This window comes from Phodopus roborovskii, unplaced genomic scaffold, assembly GCF_943737965.1.
Source record: "Phodopus roborovskii unplaced genomic scaffold, PHOROB, whole genome shotgun sequence".
NCBI classification, from domain to species: Eukaryota; Metazoa; Chordata; class Mammalia; order Rodentia; family Cricetidae; genus Phodopus; species Phodopus roborovskii.
Genome location: NW_026126433.1, coordinates 44,964,946 through 44,988,896, shown reverse-complemented (window position 1 = coordinate 44,988,896; position 23,951 = coordinate 44,964,946). Strand labels below are relative to the sequence as shown.

Genomic DNA, 23,951 nt, shown 5'->3' with positions numbered 1-23,951 from the left:
TGAAGATTTTCAGGTACCAAGGAAAATTAACAAACAAAAAATTGAAGAATTCCTATCTATCCCCTGGCCCCACAGATCCATTGTATCCCCCATTGGTGTTAGAACACATGAACCTATGTTGGTAAATCATCATTCCCAAGAACCCACACTTTAAATTCAGGTTCCCCTTGTAGATCTGTGGGCCTTGACAAATATATTGTATTCATCATTGGTATCAAACAGAGTAATTTTACTGTCCTAAAATTTTCCTGCATTGGCTTATCCATCCTCCCTCCATGACCCTTCACAACTACTGACCCATTTACAGGTCATTCAGAACATTGTCTGCCCATTGTACAATAGTTCCCAGGAAGGAATATGAAGAGAGCTATTTTCCATTCCTTTCTTTCACTGTCACTCGACAGTGCAAGCTGTTCTGAGTTCTCCTAAGACATTGTATGTTACCATAGCTAACAAGAATCTGTCATGTGGGCTGGGATCTAGCTCCATGGTGAAACATGTGTATAGCTGAGCGGAAGCCCTGGGTTCCACTACCAGTACCACAGAAATATATGAATATCTAAATAAATGTAGTATACCATGAAAGGAACTCAGTACTGTTTGAAGTCTTAAAAAAATACCAATAATAGAACCAGGAATTGCTGCTTCTGTTTTGTGTTTCATGGATACACACCCACTGCAGAAGGAATATTTCTTGGTGATCTCCTCATTTGCTTCCTGGGACTGTGTCCTGCAGCATTAATTTATGGATAATTTATCATGCGAATGTGCTGTCTGCTCCTGGTATCTATTAAAAGCAACCTTCAAAAAGTAAATTGCAAAACCATTTTTATTTAAGTGTTTTCTTGAATGTATGTGTGTGGTGTGTTTGTTTATGTCATGTATGTACCTGTATATTTGCAGAAACCCAAAGAGGACATGAAGTGTGCTGCCCTGTCACTCTCTGCCTTATTCCTTTGAGACAGGGTCTCTTACTGGAGCTGGAGTTAGGCTGGCAGGCAGCAGACCCCAGTGATCCTCCTGTTTCTGCACCCTATAACTTTTGAGTTAGAGGCATACATGGTCAGGCCCTGATTTTAAATGGGGCTGGGATCCAAACTTACACCCTCATGTTTACAGAACAAGTGCTATTATTCACTGAACCATCTCTTTAGCCCTGGTATTTTCCTCTCCCTACCCCTTTCCCCCTCCCTCTCCTCACTCTTCCTTTCCCCCTCTTTCTCTCTCCCCTCTCCCGTCCCTCTCCCTCCCTACCCCCCCTTCTAATTGTATGTATGCTTGCTGACTCTGTTGGGAAGAACCAACAGAAAGTGCCTAAGGATGGGAATAAAAAGTATTCTGCTGTATCAGGAACTGTATCAACATAGGCATTCTGCTACTGTATTGTGATGATTCAATGTCTGTTGGATCTGTGAGGAGGGTATTGGGAAATTGAACGTGCTGCTATTTCTATGTCTCACCACTCATCATCATAATCTGCCACTTAATTAGATGCATGAAAAAAGTAGTCCTTGAGTAAGTAAAAGAATGCCAGAAACGATGTTCGGTATTTCACTCACCCCAGTGCCTGATTTCTGAATGTGGTTACTCTGAGGTGATCATCTTTTAATTATGGCCTCAGGGACTTGCAGGAATCCCAGACAACTTTGGAAGAATCACTTTCACCTTTAGCTGACAGAAAGGGGAGGGGGACATTAGAAATAGAAGGAGCTTGCAGAGCTCATATTAACCATTTTGCAGTTAATGATAAATTCTGAGTAGGGAGATTTCATTTTGCTGAGATGGGAGATAGGTTATAAAACACAAATCCATTCCCAGATTTGGCCTCTAATAATGTTTGATTTTACAATTAGTCCTTTCTTTTTTATTCTGTTAGTGTTTTAACTGTCAGTTCAAGTAGGAGTTATAGATGTCTATTAATGGTTCATTAATCACATTCGAGAGATCATCATCTTGGAAACTGGAGGATGGAAATTTTAATTTTCTTCTGGACTGCCAGCCAGGTCTGTGCCTATGGGAGGGAATGCTCTCCACTTGTCATCAGCTGACACAGTTTCTGAGGCCATTTGTTAATTATCCCACTTGATGTGAAGTCAATTTGATTTAGAATCCTGGCTTTCAATGAAAGCAATTGTAGAATTCAAGTAATTCATGCTCTACACATGTGTAACATAAGACATTTCTGTTTTCTATGGCTGCTCTCATTTCTTCAGAGGCCCTTTTAGGGGATGAGTTTGGACATGGGGCCTGTGAGCTGCTATGTTTAACATGCAGGAAAGGCTCACTCAGCTGTTTTGGGTGACAATCACAATTTCTGTTTCCTCCTGCTGCTATCCAACAATGGTTTGGGAGGAGAGTTCAGGGTGAGCGGTTTTATCTGTCTGATCTCACATAGTGATAAATGAGACCAAGCAGCAGTAGGACACCAGGAACCTTGTTGATTCTTGCTTGGGACAAGTTGTCAGGCTACATAGGGTCCAGCTTGTCACCTGGTCCTCACGTTGGAGTCTGCCCTCCAGATGTTTGCTCTTAGTATACCATCCATGCATATTGTTTCAACTTCAAGCTCTTGTTCACCTGCTGGTCTCAGCACCTCTACTTTTTACTGTGAAGGTCTGCGAGAAATTTGTCATGTCTTGACTATGGCATACAAATGTAAAAAAAAAAAAAAAACACTGTCTTAGGCCTTTCCTGCTTTTTTACTTTTAAGGATTTTTGTTTTTATTTTAATTGTGGTGGTGGGTAGGTGCATGTGTGTGCAGGTGCCTCTAGTTCTCTGTAGTATCAGCATCAGTGCATGCTCTTAACCACTTAGCCCTCTCTCCAGGCCCATCTCTTCTTTCTTGCTCATCCTCATATGATGTTAAATATGCATGGAGACTGTGTTCCTTATAAGGCTTCTGCTGGGTTCCCAGGACAAAGCAGCTCTTGGGAACCACACTTGTTTGGGTATATCTATACTCCCTCACAGTCTCTTTAGAGTCCATTCCCATGGAAGGGAGATGATGTGGTTTCCTTTTTGTGGTCGTCATGTATTGTTATTCTCAGTACATAACAACTTGATTTTTTTTTAATTTAACACTTGATCTGCCTAAATACTGAACCCCAAACTTCAAGGGATAGAAACATAACCCACCTAAGCAAACTTCTTTCCCAGGCCTGAGATTCTCTGAACATCTGAAACTCCTTTCTTCTCTGGCTCTTGCTTCTCTGCCGGTGTCTGAAACCACCCCGGGTTGCTGTGGGAGAGGACTCCTGATTCACATCCTTGTCTTGCTTCTTTTTCTTCCCTCCCACTTCCCCTCTCATCCTCCAAACACAAAAGAAGTTTGAATCTATTTGTTTCTGTGCAGGTGAACAGTAGTAATTCTGTCAAAATGAGACTTCATGCATGTCAGGAGACTGGCAGCAGGTAGCCCACACTCCTTTGAACTTCCTGTTTTGAAGGAATTTACAAACCTGAAAGAAAAGGAAAAGAAAGTCAGAAACTTATAGGAAAATTACAGTATGTGGTCTTCCTGTTTCTGAACTTACCTTCTCCATGAAAAGCAGACATCCCTGAGTAACAGATTTCATAATCACCATAGAAAGCAATACAGTTTGGAATTTGTACTAGCTCAACTGACTGAATGAAATTAGTTGTGTAACTTGAGGTAAAGTGAGTACCACTTAAAAGCAGCCCAAGAAGGTACATTTGCTTCGTGGGATGCTGATATCCCCTGTGGCTTATCAGCTGTGCATGGACATCAAGGAAGGGCATCCTTGGTTGAACTATTCAGTTTGAGCCACTGTGGATACTTGCTTCCCATACATATTTAGTCCAAGTCCTTTCCCCTTGATGTCTGTAGAAGGTGTTTGAGGCTCTGGAGACATTTGCCAGAAGGAGAAGGATGCAGGATACTTTCTTACTGGTTGCTGCTTATCTTGGAGGCACTGCAGGTGACCTGATCATGGTGGCATTTGCTCAAGCTCTGCAGAAAAAATCATTAATTGCTGGCACTGGCACACCTAGAACTCCCTTTATCTTTTTTCTTCATTTCCAGCCTGGATGTGTAAATACCACAGAAGTGGACATTAAGAAGTCATCCCGAATGAGAAACCCACACAAAACACGCAAGGTAAATGGCCGTGTGTCCTGTTGTCTTTCTGAAGTGTCTGCTTTCAACTTCTTCATCTCAGAAAACCCTCCTCTGTTGTCACAAGCATACTTCACCCTGGGGATCTGTCCTGGTAATTCCTTTTCTGGAATGATGTAAGCAGCATCCACCATTCCTTGTAAAATCCCAAATGACAAGCTAAAGGACCTTCCACCAGAGTTTGCCCTCGGGAACCAACCAATCTTTTGGGCTTACTTACAGAACAGGGTTGAGAAGGTACTTACAGGAGTATAAGGTACCCCAAAAGTAGCTGCACTGGAAAGTCCCCCACATTTATGGACAGCAGCTTTCCAATGATTACATAGATAGAGTTCCCTCTCAGTTAACTTTCCCTGGGTATTCTGGGATCATCCAAGACCCTGAGTCCAAGCCCAATTAGGGCAAAATTGTTTACAAATGGTTGAGTGTGCAGGAGGGAATCTCAGGTAAGAGTCCAGTGACCCTCCTTATCCCCACTTTCTCTGAGGGAACTCAACAGTCAAAAGACCCGCTGGTAATGGTCTCTTGCAAGTGGCCACCACTGAGCTTATGTCTTTGGTTGCTGGCTTTCTTGGAAGACCATACTCTACAACCCATAGGAGGGTGATGCCCTGTGACTATGACAGGAGATAGGAAGAAAGCTGGTATACTTCATTCTCCATCGCAAGATAGGTGTCCTCCTGAAACCCAGAAGACAGTAACAGGAGATGGAAATGTCTGGGGAAAGATGATACCAATAAAAATACAGTGTTTATGGGGGATGATTCTGAGGGAAAAAATGAAATCTAAAATACAATTAATTACAGAAAGAGTAGAGGTCTTACTCTTAACACCCTTGAGGAAGACTATTTCTCCCACTCTGGTAGTTCCATAGTTGCCTGAAGTTCTTTGTCTAGGAGGGGAGACCTTTATGAGCTTTCCCCCTTTCCATGTTACTATGTTTATTGGTATCTTTCTTCAGGAACTATTTAGACAGTTTTGTTGATGAAATTTTATGGGTATAGCTTTCCTGGAATTTCCAGGAGACATAATCTCACAGCAAACTTCCTGTTCTTCAGGCTCTTATAATCGATCTCTCTGCTTCCTCTTCCACAATGATCCCTGAGTCTTAGGTGAAGGAGTTGTGTTGCAGATATATCAGTTGGCACTGGGCTCCAAAGCTCTGGATTTGATTGATTTGGTGGGTTTTCTTGAATGGTTCCTATCTATTTCAAAGAGAAATGTCCTTGATAAAGAGAAATATCTTTATACCTACATTTATCTGTAGGTATAAAGATAAATATTTAAAATGTTGTTATATTGTGGGGTATTTACCAGAGAAGGCGCTCAGATACAAGGTCACATCTAGCTGAGGACCTACTGGTAATTGAAAGCTACTGGAGGAATGAATGCCTGTTTTTTGTTATGTGATAGAGTCTCATGTGTTCCAGGGTGGCCTTGAACTCACTATGTAGCTGAGTATGACATTATGATCCTTCTTCCACTTCCTGAGTGCTAAGATCAAGGATCTGTGCCACCATTCCTGGTTTTGTGCAGTGAAGCAGATGCTAAGCAAACATTCCACTACTGAACATTCCCAGTCCCAGTGAAGAAGGAACTCTTTGTCATTTGTAAAAATATCACACACACACACACACACACACACAACACACACACACACACACACACACACACACACACACACACACACACACACCAGTCTCTAGACAGTACAAGTCATTGAGAAAGAGCATCCTGTGACTCGGTAGACCTTTTCTGTGGTGTTAACCCAATGTAACTCCAGCATTCTTCTAAAGTGAACTTTCCTACATGAAGATGATCAAAACAAAGATTTTTTTTTTTTTTTTGAGGTTTGGGAACCTTATTTAATTTTGCTTTGTTCTTCCTTCAAAGATCCCAATATGGCCAGAGTCCGTTGTTGTCTTTTGAGGCGGTTTCCCTTAATGTTAGGACAGACAAGATAGACAGAGACAGAAAGTCCATTTAGATGCAGTGAGCAAACACTTTCCCACTAAGAACTCTAAAGCCAACCGAATGAAAGCCCGGGCTGTGTGTGAGATGCTCCTGGTTCCTTTCATCTGCTTCCAGAGTAAGCTAGGCTCACTCTAACAGTGGAGCCAAACCGAAAAAAGTCAGCTCTCCAAAATGTGGAGGGTGCTCTCTCTTCTGCCTGAATTATTCACAGATCCTTTCCTGTGGCTGACTTCCATGTGCTACAACTGGGAGAAGAAAGCTGGGGGTGGGGGATATGGTGGAGCATAGGTGTGCTGCGTGATCCATCACTCACCTTCTTCGGCACTACACTCAGTGTTGTTATATGACCTGAGTTTCCTTGGCCTTCCTCCCAGAAATCCCAGTGTAACAGGAGAGCTCTTCACATACCATCATCCTCACACCATCAGCATCTCACATACCATCAGTGATGGCAGAAACCTGAGGTAGCACACAATGAAGTGTTGTAAAAAGAATCAATGTTTTTCCGGCACACAGTTAGGGTTGGTGGATATTATCACCCCAAGAAGTATAATTTCCTGTGTGAGTGTGTTAATTTCAGGTGGCTATAAAGTGGTGACTCCCTATGTATTTTCAAGGATCCCTCCTCCCTCCCTCTTCTTCTATACTGCCCCACTCCCTGTAAACTTTTGATAAGAAACATCAAATGAGCTTTGAGATAGTCCACTGAAAATGTTGAAGTGTTTGCTACCACCAGAGGTATTTTGTTCTGAGACTCTTCTCATTTTAATACAGTCAGTCTATGGTTTACAAAATGACATCCGAAGCCACAGTCCCACCCACACACCTACACCAGAAACCAAGCCTCCTACAGAAGACGAGCTGCACCAACAGGTAGGTCTGCCTGTGAAATGACCAGCTGAGGGTCCGTGTGATGATCATGCAGAGAAGAGAATGAGCATTCATTCATACTGGATGGAGTTTGAAAGGTTATTTGCATGTTCAAGTGTTTCATAGCAATTTACAATTAAAAGACAATGAAAGTCAGGCATGGTGGCACATGCCTGGTATTCTAGCTTTCAGGGGCTGAACACAGGAGGATCAGAAGTTCCAGGAGAGTCGTGTTTAAGCCCAGATTCTATCTCAAAATGAAAATAAAACAAAATTTTAAACAAAGAGGCTGAAGTATCACTCAATTGTAATGTGCTCACTTGGCCTGTGTAAGACCTTAGGGCCAGCCAATCCATGTTCATATTGTGTACATTGATCTGATTCTAAGACATGACCCTTGAAGCATACAATATATGGAAATGCTTTTGAAAACTCTTCACTCATTTTTCAATCTTTTCCTTCAGACCAATTTTGGACCATATACCTGCCTTAGAGGTGTCTTGCCATTGAGACTTGCTGTGTACTCTAAAGCTGTCTCAGAGGACAGGGTAGCAGCTTGGAGACAGTCTGATTTCCACATGGGGTAATAAGATCACCACAGAACATGGGTGCCCTTGTCTCTGCAGCACTGATTTCTCTAACCTTTTGAGGTTTGTCATTATCAACCGTGGTGTGTCATCATGGTCTGCATTGTTCCTTCTTCAAAGTCAGTTTGTCTCCAAAAACTGTTTCAAAGCAAATGCCAGTCTCATATCAAGTCATGGTTGGCTTAATCAGGGGCCTGCTCCCTGACCCTTGACTCATTTTCTCTAATATCTTACTGCACTGTGCTTTATCAATAAGTCATTGTTCACTTTTATAGTATATTTATAATTACCACAAGGAAAAGGTAGTTCATAGGCTTATTTCCTAAGTTAGTTTTATTGTGTATTTATATCTTTATGGGCATGTGTCATGAGCTGATAAGATGGCTTTCAGAATATATCATTTTAATCCTTCCTTTGGATAGCACAAGGATGTAAAATTTATCTTAAAATTATGGTAACCAATAAAGCTGCATTTGTTTTATGAGTGAAATATTTGTAGAGTAATTGGATTCTGAATCTAGTTATTTGTCACAAATGTTTAAAGCCACCATAGTACTTTTCAAATAAGGTTACATTTTCTTGAAGCAAGCATTGTACTCAAATGCATTGCTGTTCTGGGGTTACACTGGTTATATTTACATTCAAATAGAATATATATATATATATATTCTATTTGAATATATATATATATATATATATATATATTCTATTTGAATATATATATATATATCCCTTTCAGGAATTTCTTCTTTAATTTTTTTCTATTTTTTTTTTCTAGAATGTACTCAGCAAGGACTGGAGTTTAGAGTGGTGAACTGAGATGACATTTTTATGTAACTATGTCTTCAACTTTTTTTCCAGATAAAATACTGGCAAATACAGTTAGATAGACATCGATTAAAAATGTCAAAAGTTGCTGATAGGTAAGTATTTTAAGATATTAATATTTTTTTAAAGATGTGTTTAATTTTATGTGCTTGTGTTTTGACTGCATGTAAGTCTGTGCATGTGTGTGCTTTGTGCCCATGGAGGACAGAAGGCGGCTTTAGGAGTCATGGATGTTTTTTGAGGCATCGTGTGGTTTCTGGGACTCAAACCCAGGTAATCTATAAGAGTAGTTCTTAATCACTGAGCCATCTCTCTGGCCCCATGCTATAAATTTTAAATGTCATGTGACAACTGTGTTAAAGATAATAAGCCAGTGGATGGAGGAGAGTGGAAACAAACATTGAAACATTGGCTGCCGTGTGTTGTCTTATCTTTCCCATGAGAAAACTTCTGAAGAAGTCTCTTGTCATAATTTAAAGACAACGAAATAATGACCATCTTACATTCCAGAAATCCAAAATTTGTAGAACCAAGAATCGTGTTAATGGGAGTGACTTGTTCTCACTCCTAGTGGGAGAAATGAATCTTTTAACTTACTGCTTATCTTTTGCTTTTGATATTATTTAAAAAAATGTTAGCTAGTGAGCTTTATCTATATTTGAGACAAAATTTGACTTTCAATCCTTTTTCCAACTTGGCTCCCTTCTGCTCTGTTATGAATGTCCTGGCTAGCCAGGACAACAACGACCCTGAGTACCTACTATTCAGGCACAGCTGGCCATGTAGTCTTTATAGGAGCATCCTCACTTCCATGTTCAGGCTGGAAGGCAGAATCCTAACCCACATCTGCCTGCTGGAACCATGGTGAATTACTGCATGTAGGTTGTGGAAACATAGAAATTGCCATTGGGTTTCTTTCTAGAAATTTATGTGGTTCCCATCTTCATAGTGTTTCCCTTATACTGAAGCAGGTATAACTTCAGGTTGCAAATAAAGCTCGATTTTTTTTTCCTCTATTTTGTTTCCTAGTCTACTAAGTTATACGGAACAGTATGTAGAGTATGATCCATTTCTTGTGCCACCTGACCCTTCCAACCCATGGCTGTCAGATGATACGACTTTCTGGGAACTTGAAGCAAGGTAAAGACATGGCCTCTTCCTTCCACGTATGTCAGCTATTTAGGGTGTGTGTGAAACAGCAGAGTCAGGAGCTGGCACCTTTTAGAGAGGGTTTTTGCTTTTGCTCTATGTCATCCATGATTTATCATTCTTAGTCAAAAAGAGATTTTAGGCCTGGGCTTCCACACTGAGATTTGCCCTGCTGCTAGAGCGCTGTTCTGCCATGAGAAAGGATGGGGTCTAGTCATCCATGGCAGCCTGGATTGTCACTGTGTTAAATGAAATAAGTGGGCTATATAAACAAGAGAACCACACAATGTTACAAAATATAAAACTGCAGAAAGCTGAGTGTAAATGCTGGTTCACACAGAGTAGGCAAAGTAGGGGAGAAAAGGGCATAAGGAGAGGTTGATCAATGGACATTAAATAATAGTCCCATGTCATCTAGGAGCTCAGGTGTATTATTTGTGAATTTGAAAACTAAACAAAAGGATCCTGAATACTTTTATCTCAGAGACATGCTACTTGAAGAGATGCATTTACCTTGATTTAAACATTACAAGTTGTACATGTTTTATAATATCATATAGTCCTCCATATATACATATATATATTCTTATATATATATATTCTTACATTTATATATATATATTCTTACATCAAATTTTATAGATTCTAATTTTAGAAACAAATTTACATTGCTCAAAGAACTGGCCTAAAATTAGGGCTGACGTTTTAAAGATGGGTTAGTCAGAATTCAGATTTCGGTTTTTCAAATTCAGCTCCTTGCTAATAAATCTTTTGAAAATCCATATAGTCACATAGGCTTGTGTTCGGGGAGAATGGATTCCAAATCCACACTTGATTAAACACAGTGTAAACATGCCTATATTCACACCATTTTATAAATAAATGGATTCACCATAAATACAGAGATACTGACTTTTTAAAACCCAAGCACAATTTAGAACTGCAGATATGTTTGGTGTGCTGTGTGGGCATTGTGGCATCAATCTTAAAGCTCACTCAGAAGTGGTTTAATATATCTTTTCAAAGACAGGGTAAGTATTCAATAGCACTTCTGTTTTGTTTTGCTTTAAGCAGGGCCTCCTGTAGCAGATGTTGTCCTTCAAATTGTTATGGACCTAAGGATGATATCCAGCTCCTCATCCTTCTACCTCTGACTCATAGTCACTTGGATTACAAACCTGTGATATCATACATGGCTCCAGGTTGTATTTCTGGGCCATTTCTCTTATATCCAGCCATGGATCTTAAACATCCACTAATTTAGAAGTCTTCAGTCACAAGTTTTGTACATATATGCACACACACACACAAAAAAAAAATGTGTGGATCTATCTCTATCTCTATCATCTCTATCTCTAGCTCTATCTCTATCATCTCTATCTCTATCTCTATCTCTATCTCTATCTCTATCTCTATATCTATATCTATATCTATATCTATATCTGGAAGCTGGAACCCCCAATCCACCAGTAAATATGGCTCATGTTTAATTGCAACAGAGTCATATGTAGAAATGAGGCCTTCCAGGCACAAATACATCATTCTAAGGATGCCCTACACCATATACTGCAACTGTATAGTGGTTGAAATGGGGTTCTGGGTAGCAGTGGCTGGATTTTTGCCCCTTATTCCTTGTATGACAGGATCATGTTATAACTCTTTAGGCATCAACTTCTTCTATAAAATGAGAGAGGGAATGCCAGTCTCATAAAGTTGTTGAGAATCCATCCAGATTCTTAGTTATAGATTGTGTTATTAATTTAATTTATACCTCACTGTGATTTCATGAAGAATGGTCCATCAGTGATGTATTGCTGTTATACAAGATAAGCTAAAGATGGGCATTCTTCTAAGGCATACATGATAAAGAAAATAGGAATTGGCCTAGGCATAGTGGCACATGTCTTTAATCCTGTACTTGTGAGGCAATAGCAAGTGCAACTCTTGTAACTGAAGAAAAGCAGTGCACGAGAGAAAGATGACATTCGACAGGGTTCAAGCAGTGTTATTTTTTTTTTAATTGGGGAAAGGGATCATAAAAAGGGGGAAAGGGAGGGGGAGACCAGCCTCCAGAGACAGGAGCAGCAGGAAAGAGGAGAGAAGAAGGAGGGAAAATGAGGGGGAGAGAGAGGAAGAGGAACAGATAGGGAGGGAGAAAATGAGAGAGAGAAAGAGTGGAGGTAGGCAGGGCCCTTTTAAAAGGGAACATAGTGAATGTGCACAGGTGGTGCCCTTAGTGGCTGCACCTGAGCACATATCCTGTCAGAACCCCAAGGACAGGCCAAAACTGATGCCTGAATATTAACATCTTGGTAATTCAAGGTCAGCTTGTGTCTACACAGTCACTTCTACGTAAGCCAGGGCTACATAGTGAGAACCTATCCCACCTTAACCACCTTTCCAAATGGAAATTGTTATAAAAAGAATATATTTAACCTTATTTTCTCTCCCACAGCAAAGAACCAAGTCAACAGAGAGTAAAACGATGGGGTTTTGGCATGGATGAGGCATTGAAAGACCCTGTTGGGAGAGAGCAGTTCCTTAAGTTTCTAGAATCAGAATTCAGCTCAGAGAACTTAAGGTGAGATACATTTTGTCATTATGAGGCAAGGAGCCACTGTTTTGTCTAGTTACTTTAGATGTAATAGACCGGTTGCTCTCACAGTATCACAATGATGTAAAGAAAATTCATCTCTGATACCTAAAGATGGAAGAAAGAAAGACAAAGCTATCCAGCATTATCGATTCCTTTTCATAATTTATTTTTACACTTCCACTGGATTTGTTGACTACATAAATTTAGAACTTTTGAAGTTAACCCCATAAAGAATCATGATTCTCAGATCAACATTTAGACAAAATGGGAAATGTCTGTATTAGTCGGTGTTCATGTCATAATGCCTGGCAGAAACAAAGGAAGGAAGATATATTTTGACTCACAGATTCATGAAATTTTAGTCCTTCATGGTGGGAAAGCATGACAGAGCAACTCAGGTCATGGCAATGGGAGTGTATGGCTAAGGCTGATCTAGGAGGCAGAGAGTACGTATGCTTGAATATTATATATGTGTGTGTATGTGTACTATGCATTTCTTGAACTATTATATGCCTATGATGCTTCTTTATTAAATGATGAAGTTCCCACAGCTTTCTGAAATAAAACTACCAACTGGGGACCAGGCATTCAAGACACGGGCAGCATTTCAGAGTTGAGTTTAATCATAACAATGCCCATAGTACTTTTACAGTTATTTTTAAATATCAGCATTTACTCATCAATATTAACTTCCAGTATCACTACTTTGGCAAGAAAGAGAGGGTGAATATCTCAAAGATTTTGGAACTAAAGTCAAAGGGCAGCTTTTATTACTGTGTGCCTTTAGGTGCAGTAGAGCTAGCTGTTGACCACTTCTCAGCCCTTAGCACAAAGAGCTGTTGAGACTAATGATGCATGAAACAGAGGAAGAGGCAGGGCACTTGTTTTGCCCAGCTGTCCTAAACACTATTCTGATCTGTCATAATATTTCATAACTCAAGGGGCAACTAGGAAAAGCTTTTAAATCATGAAGCATTAGAGCAGATATTCATAGATCTGCTTAAGATTATTAAAGCAATATGTTTTCACTACATGAAAATCCCCCCCTTTTTTTTCTGCTGAGGTTCTCCTTTCATTGTTCTTTGAAATCTGATATCCTGTTTTTCCCTTTGCCTTGTCTCACTAGACCCCGTGTAATTCATTTATAGAAGGATATTGACAACTATTTCTTTTCATGGGGACTAAGCTAGCAAAGGACTACCACATTCTCTTTAGGAGCTAATCACAAACATGCATTAAGGTGGCAGATGCCTCAGCGTTAAGGCAGGATGACCCCTGTCAAGACTGGAATCCTTTCATTTTCTCTGTCTGTCATGGATTTTGGGGCATGCTTTCTTCTTGTCTTGTGAGGTTTGGATAATCCTGGGGATTTTTGTTGGGCTTACTAAATCAAATTTTTTCAAGAAAATAAATGGGCCCATGTGATGCTGAAGCCAAGTTCTTACATAAGAGAGTAGAGAGGGGTACCTAACCTGGAGTCACCACAGACATCTTAATGACTTGCAGAACCAGAAATGGCTTCCAGGCTGAGAGCAGGTGATGCGAAGACTGTTGTGCCAAAAAGAAAGAGCAAAGATTAAGCATGGTGTGTGAATTCTGGGCTTCAGGGAGGAACCAAGTCACTGCCAAGTCTTCTTTAACACCTTTGCTATTTCTTATGTTTAATCCTATGCCATTCTAATTTCCCTAAAGAAAGATTATACATAGTAACTATTAGGGCTGAGGAGATGGCCCAGTCAGCAAAGTTCATCTTCTGAAAGCATGGAGACCTGAGTCTGATGCCCAGAACCCATGTTCTAAAGCAAATCTGAGCATGATGGTGCATCACACTGTAATCATAGTGCTACATAGGTGGAGACAGAAAGATCTCCAGGGGTAATTGGCTAGCTGGTCTCAACAGATCAGTGAGCTCCAGGCCAATGAAAGGCACTCTCAAAATCTAAGGCATAGATGGAAGCATAATTCCGTGGCAAAGCACTTGTGCAGCATGTGTGAGAGCCTACACTCAATCCCTGGCACTTGGATTGGATTCTTGATGTAATTCAAAAAGTCAAATGCTTTTTCTCAGAGAAAAGAAAGAAGCAACTCCCAAAGCACATCCACATCGTACATCACACACACACACACACACACACACACACACACACACAGAGATAAAGAATATAAAAGTAAAGAAAAATAAAGAGGATGGCACATCCAGGAAAAGGCACACACAAGTATTAAATATGTCTTATATATGTATATATACATGCATATGTATTTCTTGTATTCTTGAGTTGTCTCTTATATGCATATCATATTTCTTTATTACGTGTAGATAAATGATAGAGAGACACAGGTGTGGAAAGCATTTTAAGGTCCTAAAGTATCCTATGTTTTTTATAACATTACTTCTCTGAGTATACATATAATGCTTTGCCTCCCTTCTCTATGAAAAACATGAAATAATAATCAAAAATATGCATTGTCAATGTTCTTGCCTTATTTCCTAGATAATCAAAGCATGTCTAAAAGTCAGATCAGCATCTTAAACAAGGACAGAATGCACAAAATGAAATTCTTGTTTCTTATGAGCCAGTATGAATCTCTTGTTGACCATTACCCAAGTCTAAACCATACTCTGGCTTGAAGATGGAGGTTTCTGTCCCACCTGGTCCTGCATCTGTTTAGGCCCAAATAAACACATGGATGCTATATTAATTATTAAACTGTTTGACCAATGGATAGGATCCTTACTATCTAGCTCTCTCTTAATTATTAACCCACAACTAATAATCTATGTATTTCTTCTACATGACCTTATCTTACTGGAGAAGGCTCCAGTACATTATTCATTCAGCAACTACATAGCATATCTCCTTGATGGCCTCTCTCTTCTTTTTTCTCCCCAGAATTTTCCTCATCTCCTAGCCCCACCTATACTTCCTGCCTGGCTCCTGGCCAATCACTGTTTTATTCATCAACCAATAAGAGATATATACACAAAAGAACATACCCCATCACTGGCTCCCACCTATGCATCTATTTCCCATACCATAGTGATCCAGACAGCAAGCAGGGCCAGATTTGTAATTAAATTACTCTCATTGTGTCTTTATATAAGCAGCAGAAGCCTCTGAACTAGAGTCCAAAGGTCCTGCTGTCACTGGGACTGTGTCACTTTAGTTATCAGGGTGGAAGTACTCAAGAGATACTGCTTACCCTTCTCTGCTTACTCTTCAAACACACCTTTCTGTCTTCTGTTGCCCATACTTTGCTAAATCGATATGGTAATAGCATGGCTTTTATCATTAGGCATTTTGAGATGCCCTTTATGTAACCTATGCTCTGTACTCGTCACTAGTTCCACTGGTTACTAGGGGTACCCCTGGTAGACGGGCTTTTTCCATGCCACTGTATTGATGAGGAAATCAAGACATGGGATGCCAGGGACTTCCTTAGAATCCAGCTGCTACCACGTGAAGAGTGGGATTGAAAGTGGTACCCTCTCCATCTTACAAAGCTAAGCCAACTGTGCTAATGATAATATGATAAGAATACAGAAGGTGATGCTGTTGTTAGGGAAATAGTGTGATGGAACAGTTGTGAAAATGCTACATATCTTCCAGAGCCACCCTTCAATAAATCACCAGTCTTCATATCTTCACTTCCCTGATCTCTAACATGGGGAGTTCATCACAGTATGGATGTTGTGAAGACTACAAGTACTTGGCATAGTACCTTCACCTACATATGGATTGGGTGTACATGATCACATTACCTACCACTTCTGTGCTTTACCCTTATTTCCAGGTCCATTTAATTTCTGATGTCAGTTCAGGTAGAGTAGGACTCATTCTGGTTCAGCATTCCCGACTCTCTAGTGTATATTTCCTACAGAAACTCCAGTGGTGTACTTCCTAGCATTGCAGCTGTTTTGATATGAACTTTTTTTTTTTTTTTTTTTTTTTTTTTTGCTGTTAGTGCTGTGTTTGAAGATAAAGCCCTTCCTGTGTTGATTGATGCTTCAGTGAAATTGAGACTATACAGGATCAGGACTCTGACACATCTGCTTTTAATAAAAGCCACTGAAAATCAGCGATTCTCAATCCTTCCTTTTAAATCACTTTTTGAATGCTGGGGAGGGAGAAGCATAAAAATCAAGAGTTTAAGGTCATCTCTAGCAACATAGGAAAGTCAAGACCAGCCTGTGCTACAGGAGACTCTATCCTAAAAAATCAAAAATAAAACAAGCAGAAAACAACTTTTGTAGTTTTGAATATGACTCTTAAGAAAAAAACAAAAACAAAAACAGAAAGCTAGTGGGGATCTGATATTGGAATCCCCAGTGAAAGTGAGCTTACTAGAGTAGTGAGAGAACATTAGGTGTGCCTTTGGTGTGCCTTTGGGGCTGAGAGGTGCTGTGGTGTTTTGTAGGTTCTGGCTGGCAGTGGAGGACCTGAAGAAAAGGCCTATCCGAGAAGTACCGTCTCGAGTGCAGGAAATATGGCAAGAATTTCTGGCTCCTGGTGCCCCCAGTGCCATTAACTTGGATTCTAAGAGTTATGACAAAACCACACAGAATGTGAAGGAACCAGGACGATATACTTTTGAAGATGCTCAGGTCAGTCCCACAGCTCTCTGCAGTGTTTAAAGCTCAGTTTCTTTGACTGAGGACAAAACAAAGACATTTCAAAATAAGTCATCTTTTTAACCCCTGGGAATGGGTTTTTTGTTGTCATTTGTTTTGTTTTGGTTTTTTTGTTTGTTTGTTTGTTGGTTGGTTGGTTTGTTTTAGGGGGTTTCAAGACAGAGTTTCTCTGTGTAGCTTTGTAGATCAGGCTGGCCTCTAACTCACAGAGATCCACCTGCCTCTGCCTCCTGAGTGCTAGTATTATAAGTATGCACCACCACCACCACAGAGCAAATTTTTTAAAATATAAATTTAGTGTTTATACATGAGAATTTCATGGGCCATCCAGGATACTCTCACATCATGCATAACTGTACAACAAACTGAGGTTTCACTAGATTTAGAAGATAATGGAACTTAAGCTTTCCTAAACCTGCTGGAATGAGAGGAGCACTTCCCAGATTTGGACCAAGTTGCAGTTAATTGAACATATTCTTTTCTTTGCTTGACTTCTTCTTCAGCAGCAGCTATCGGTAGAATGCAAGAGAGGCTAAGGTGTAGCTCATCAGGAAAGCACTTACCTAAAATGCATGAGGCTTGATCCTCAGTTCAAAGGCCAGGGAGGAAGAAGAACTCGGCACACTTATTAGGGACAGATGACTAACATCACCATATAAGAGAAGAAGCATGGGAATTTTGAAATTTGTCATTTCACTAACCCAACAACTAACTTCAGACTTGAGCTCTGGCCTAAAATAGGTATAGAAGATAATTTATCATGGATTGGTCCCAAGAGTGAGATCTACCCAGGCTGCCTGGCTCTCCCAGCAGCTATAGGTGCCTAGAGCCTCCGAGATGACTATACAGTCTTGATGTCACTTTGGGCTTGGAGTCATTTTCAAGAAAACAGATTTGTTTCAATTCTCAAATGTTCCACATAAATTGTCACATTGATTTCAAGATATTTCAAACGTCCCCTTGGCTAAATTCTATTATTAAAGAGATCACATATGGTTTCTCTTCTTGAGTAGGTCCCAACCCAGTGTAAACATTGATCTGGGAAATAAATGATGACTGGAAAGTTTAAATATCCTGCAAGCATGAGCTGTTCCCATCAGCGCTATAGTTGCTATTTTTAGCTACTTCTGCGTTTGTTCTTTAGATACCTGATTGTCCTCATCTCAGTGCTTCAATCTTCCATTGAACTGATAAAGGAGCCCCTCACCCATTCTCTCTTTCCAGGAGCACATTTACAAGCTGATGAAGAGTGACTCATACCCCCGCTTTATAAGATCTAGTGCCTACCAGGAACTTCTACAGGCAAAGAGAAAGGTACTGGTTCTTTGTGACCTCTCTTGACCTTAGTTCTTAATTATAATTAATAAGAGTAAATGTCTCTGTGGGGCCAGGGTTTCAATCAAAGGGTAAGTATCCATTCTCTAAAGACCTTTCCCCCAACCCCTCCATTTCTAAGGGTCATTTAAGTTGGTTTTGCTTCTGTTTGTTGATTGCTCTGTGTATCATTTTTTTTTTTTTGGTTGTTTTTGCAGATGTCCATGCTTTACAGAGGCTATTAGAAGGTTGTTTTCATGTTTATTGTTAATCTTTCATATTGCTAGTTAAAGGAAATGGAAAAACTCCAATCAAATAAAAAGTCGAGTGCTGAAACTTGAAGACAGTTTTGTTTACTTACAAAGGTAGCTGTATGTTTATAGGGAGACATAAACTTATGTTTTTCAAGGATAGCTGCTAAAGGCAGATAAATATTTTCATTTGACTTATATCCCAAACTATTTAGTATCTTGATAATCTATTTCAAACTAAGATGGTAAGCAAGCACAGTTGGGTAGTAGCAGTAGACTTCATTAATTAATTAATATTTGTAATCAAAGTCTCATTGTACACAAAACCCTTATATGACTAATGTAACATTAATTAGAAAATATGTAGAGAAAAATCAACTTTATTCATTATTTTTAATGTTAAAAACCATGGATTCTTACAATTCTAAAATTAAGCTACAGTTCTCTTAATTTATCATTTAAACTAATGTGATATTTTTATAGACCATTGCCATTACAGATAAAAATAGTTGCAAGTGGCTATACTGCCCAGAGTGGCAATTGTTAATGTTTAAAATTAATTTTAATTAAATGAAACCACACAAATTTCTAGCCAACCAATACAAGTTTGAAGATACTGAGGTCAGTACATAGTCTAACCTCTCAGAGCCACAAGACTGACAGCTTTCTGCAGTGTTTAAAGCTCATGTAAATATTCATAAAATAAGTTTCATTGATTGAGTACAGAACAAAGACATTTCAAAGTAAATCATCTTTTAAACCCCTGGAAAAGTGCTCAGTCACTGTAAGAGGCTCTAATAAGAGACAGAACCAAGTGGGATATCCATCCTTGGAGCAAAGTCTAGCCTACAGAAACTCTAATCAAATTAATGCTATCAACAGAAATTCAAACTTCATGGACTATTAAGAGTTGATTCTAAAGAAATTCTAGTGGATTTCCAGATATTTAGGCTTTGCAAATATCAGCATAAAAGCTACCATATTTTCCTCATTCTGCTTGATTTTTGCTTTAAATTGCACCATTTTGTTTGTTCAAGTATAATTTTGGGTTTTATGATGAAATCACCCAAAAACAAAGAACCTGGATTCAGTGATGAGAAGCATCTCTTGGCAGTCCCGCTGTCATGTGGGCATGGGTTTCATACGTGGGCTTAGTGTAGCATTGTTTTACCATCCTGTCTTTTTCTGTTCTGTTTTTCTTGCCTTTTTTTTTTTTAATGTTCCCTCATCTCCCTTCACCCTACCCCACATCACACATTTAAGTCTGAAAACTCAATGGATCGCAGAACATCTTTTGAGAAATTTGCACAGAATGTGGTAAGTTTTACTTTTTGAGTAATTGCAAGTCATTATCTCCAACAAAAATTCCCCTAGTTTTAGTCCCATTGCACACCTTGCGTTCTTTGACACCAAAAGTATTGTCTTTATTTAAACCCATAATCCTGCTTCCTACTTATCTCTCTCCCCAACCCTTTATACAGTAGAAAAAAAGCTGTCATGCAGGAACAACCACATGAGCTGACTAAGGTTTGGAAAGAAGTATATATAGCATGATGTATACAACGAAGGAATAAGTTACTCTTTGTGTCTGTGTTCCATGTATTCTTTTCCTTACTAATGATAGTTGCATGCATTTCTTTGTTCTTACCCTAAGCTCTTCATTATGCTTAAAAAATTAAGACAATGAAAGCAATGTTCTTTTGGTCTTTAAGAGGAGAAAATGGTCAATTGAGCAGTTTAAAGCCAAGTGGCTATTGGTAGCAAGCCAATCTCCCTACCCTTAAAAAGAACTACCACCTTCCCACTCTTAGTCTTTATTTTCCACAAATATGTTAGAAACTGTTGCATTAATCTAAGAAACCAGTAGCTTTACTCTCAGAATGTTCTTAGCCTCTTGCCATGTGTTTTGGTGATATATATTTGTTTGTTGGATCTCTTGTTTTATTTTTTTTTCTTTTCTTTTCTTTTCTTGTACTGTGCCAACGCCTTTGGAACTTTCTGACATTGTATAAGCTCAAACTAAAGACTTCAACACATTTATTTTTATAGGGCAGAAACATCCCTATTTTCCCATGCCATAAAAACTGTACACCAACACTGAGGGCCAGCACTAACCTGTTATGAAAAGAGGTAGAACAATCTTGGTTTCTACTCAAGTTTGTCTGCATCATCTGTGGAGTCATGTGGTTAGCTCCATGCTGCTCTTTGTGTGTGTATGTGTGTGTGTGCTGTGGCTTTTGCTGTGATAGTCAACTTAAGTGGAGTTACGTGTGCTGAGATATAAGCAACATGAATTCAACAAACTCAATGTTTATTTTCAGTTTCCTTCAAGGGTTCACTACCTTGGGAAATGCTAATCCACTCTACATCTGCTATGACTATACAAAGAATTAGAAAGATTTTAAACAGCTACATAGACTTTGAACAATCAATGTGATTGCATCAATTAAGAGGTCAGAGAATGACAAATTCCAAAAATTAATCACATTACACATTTCACAAAGCTTTGGCTATCTCTATTGGAATCTCTGCCCCTTAACACAGAGTTTCCTTTTAAAATATCTCATAAGTCACAATGGAGAACGGCAATGACAAACTATCTCCCTAAGATTTTTACAGGGGAAAGAAGCCACAATATATCATCAGGTACTCTGTGTAACACTAAAGAATTATTTAAAGTGAATCCCTTTCTAATGTAATGTGGAAGGAATATTGGTTTTTGGTTTCTTTTTTAGATTGTAATAGAAGTTTCTGTGATGGAATTTAAAATAGTAATGTGACTTGGGGGACATGGAAGAGAGAAATACATTTTTTTCCTCCAACTCCAACCCATATCTCACTCACTTCCACGTTTCTGAAATAGTGCTGCATGGTCCACAGTGGGCACCTTTAAAAACCACAAACCACTAAGAAAAAAGGGGAAGCTGGGCTTGAGCAGCTCTCTCTTCCACCAAAACTTATACAGTTACCTGCTTAGTTGCAAACACAGTGCTTCATCTTGGGAATCTGTATATGGGATAGAGTTTGCCTCAAAAGTGCCTAGTAGTATAAACAAAATGAAAGTATGTAAGGGGAAAGCTGAATCCCTTCTATTTGGTGCTATGTCCAGTTGCAGAATGCTCAGAAGGAATAGCATTTAATTTTTTGACTGTATTAATAGGACTTCACTAGTCAGGATGGGCCAAACCTTCTTTAAAAGGGAGGAAGAGGGAGGTCAGAAAGGCTGAAGAGAAAAATGGAATTCTCTCTCTCTCACACACACACAACACACACACACACTTACATATAAAACATACTAATTACTTTCAGAAAGCCCTCATATAGCATTAATTCTTTTCCATCTGAGAAAATAAAATATGATCATTTTTATTGTTTGAATTATTTATGAATATTCTGTTTGGTGTTGCTGTGAATAAATAATTAAGGAAATTAAAGGTCTCCAAATGAACCCAGAATGAGTTCAGGCCCAGCAGCTGTATTGGGGATCATAAATGTTGGCATGCTGAGTTTTATTAGAGACCATTATAGGGTCAATAAAATAATTTCAACACAAGTAAAAATAAAATATGTGATTATAAGATAGAGACATACTAGGGGAAAGGTCAAATTTGCAGAAGCATTTCAATGGAGCCCTAGATACAGGTGGCTCTGGCAGAGCAGGAATACTACATGAAGGACAGGATGTAAGGCAAAACGGAACAGAGAAAACACACATAAGCAGATCTCACTGTGAAACTGGGGGATATGAGATGACAACACTGATTACTGATTACTTGCTATGAAACAAGGTCTATACCAAGAACATTGTGCTATCTAAATTAATCTGACCCTAGAAGGTCGAATTATAGTACACATCTACTCACCCATTTTATAGGTGAAAAAGTAATTGGAGAATGCATCTTTAAAAAATATAATTTTCCCAAAATGACACAGTGAAGGAGATGGCTGTGGCCAAACCTTATTTCCTATTCGCCACCCAGTCACAATCTCCTCTCCAATCCAGACCACTTCAGGTAAATGCTGATTTTAGGGAGTTCAGTTTATGTGTTTCCAAATAACACATCTGTAACCTGGGTGATAAGAAGAGAATCACATCCCCCCCCCCCAGCCCAGAGTCAATGTTTTTGTAACCATCATTTCCCAAAGCCATGAAAACACTCATTACTCATTAGTTACCTGACCTACCAGTCTCTACCCCCTTATCCCCGTCCACCAGGCACATCAGAGGACCATCCTTACAGCCGACTGTATTCCCAGGACATCTCTTCCCCATCGTATGTCTGCTTGTTGTCTGTATGCTCAACAATCCCAGGGTGCTTTGGGGCAGGTGTTACCTTGCTTTCTCAGTGAAGCCACTTCCCAGCATCACTGATTGCTGAGTGTTATAGCCAGGATTGGAGGCAGAATTTACTTACTGAAACGTATTACTCTCTGCAAACTGCCTTTGTTCTTCCCCCTAAGCCCAAAACAGGTGATACGAGTATAATTCACAGTTGTGCAATGTCTTCACACTGGCTTGTCTCAAGGGAAAAATAAAACAACCTATTATCTGTGACACACTCTTTTGTTTCTCTATTATTCTTACCATTAGAGCAATCCCTTAAGATCCGTTTTTCAAAGGTCACTGTGTCCTTTCATGCCCTCAAGTGTCATTCATACTAAGTTGGCTTGATTCTTCTCTCCTATGGAGCCTGTGTTTTACTGACTGTGAAAATTATTTCCTTTCTCTTTCATGATCATGTGTATCACCGTTTCTCCATCTGTTTAACTGCCACAATGCTTGTTTACCACAGGACACTCACAGAAGAACAGATAGGACATGAAGTGGAAAAAGTGCATGAGAATTGATCAGCAATGCCATCTGTCGTTCATAAATCAAGTACCGATGAATCATCTCTCCCTTGCTTGTGTGAGGAGGAAATTGAATCAGCTTGGCTTTGAGTTAGTAGGAACTGTAGAGATGAGTATTAGGGGATGCTAGTGACGCATTCCTAGGAATTCAGTAAGCTAACCTCTTTTTGGAGAATAGTCTTGTTCTGTTCCAGTGCAAACAGATATCTTTAGAGCCTTTCAAAGAATCGGTAGAAAAGCTGTAATGGTCTTTTGAGGCAAGTCATGCCCTCTGCTCCGGCCTACTTGTGATAAGTTGGAGCATCAACCTTTGTCATCACCTTCTGGAGACTTTATGCCAGAACTGATTTGTATTCTGCGATTCTGGTGTTAGGGAAACAGTCCTGGGCTTCAGACATACTGGTTAATACTATACAGTGAGATAACCACTCCAGTTCCCACTTTATGAGACAATTTTCACAAGTGCCTTGCTTGACTAGGAAAGGAGATGGTCTTTCTGAATCAAATCTTTACTAACAGTGTAGCTCAGTAGTTTAAATATTGACAGGATAAAATATAAACACTGAGCATTAAACAAAGAAACACATTCAAAACTTAACTACTCCTGAATCTTCTTTTTTACTAAAGCTAGTAAGTTTGTTTTCTTTGTCAGTTTTGAGATAGGGGTTACATTCATAGCCCAGGGTTGCCCTTGAGCTCTCTGTTATCTTACCTCTATCTCTTGAGTGTGGTTCACCACCACACTCAGTTGCAGAATCTGTGTTA

At 39.4% G+C, this 23,951-nt stretch overlaps 1 protein-coding gene across 4 annotated transcripts in view; it reads left to right on the top strand.

Moving 5' to 3' along the window:
* Window positions 1-23,951, top strand: part of Rgs7 (regulator of G protein signaling 7) — a 369,936-nt gene that overhangs the window by 332,016 nt on the left and 13,969 nt on the right. For 2 of the 4 annotated variants that reach the window (XM_051186347.1, XM_051186344.1), the window contains 8 exons: window positions 4,044-4,118; window positions 6,885-6,983; window positions 8,429-8,490; window positions 9,425-9,535; window positions 12,000-12,125; window positions 16,557-16,743; window positions 17,995-18,084; window positions 20,385-20,465. In XM_051186347.1, the coding sequence (XP_051042304.1) occupies window positions 4,044-4,118; window positions 6,885-6,983; window positions 8,429-8,490; window positions 9,425-9,535; window positions 12,000-12,125; window positions 16,557-16,743; window positions 17,995-18,084; window positions 20,385-20,459 (825 nt within the window). In that variant the 3' untranslated portion in view covers window positions 20,460-20,465. The remainder of the gene's footprint in view (window positions 1-4,043; window positions 4,119-6,884; window positions 6,984-8,428; window positions 8,491-9,424; window positions 9,536-11,999; window positions 12,126-16,556; window positions 16,744-17,994; window positions 18,085-20,384; window positions 20,466-23,951) is intronic. The other 2 variants (XM_051186346.1, XM_051186345.1) reach the window with 1 other exon arrangement.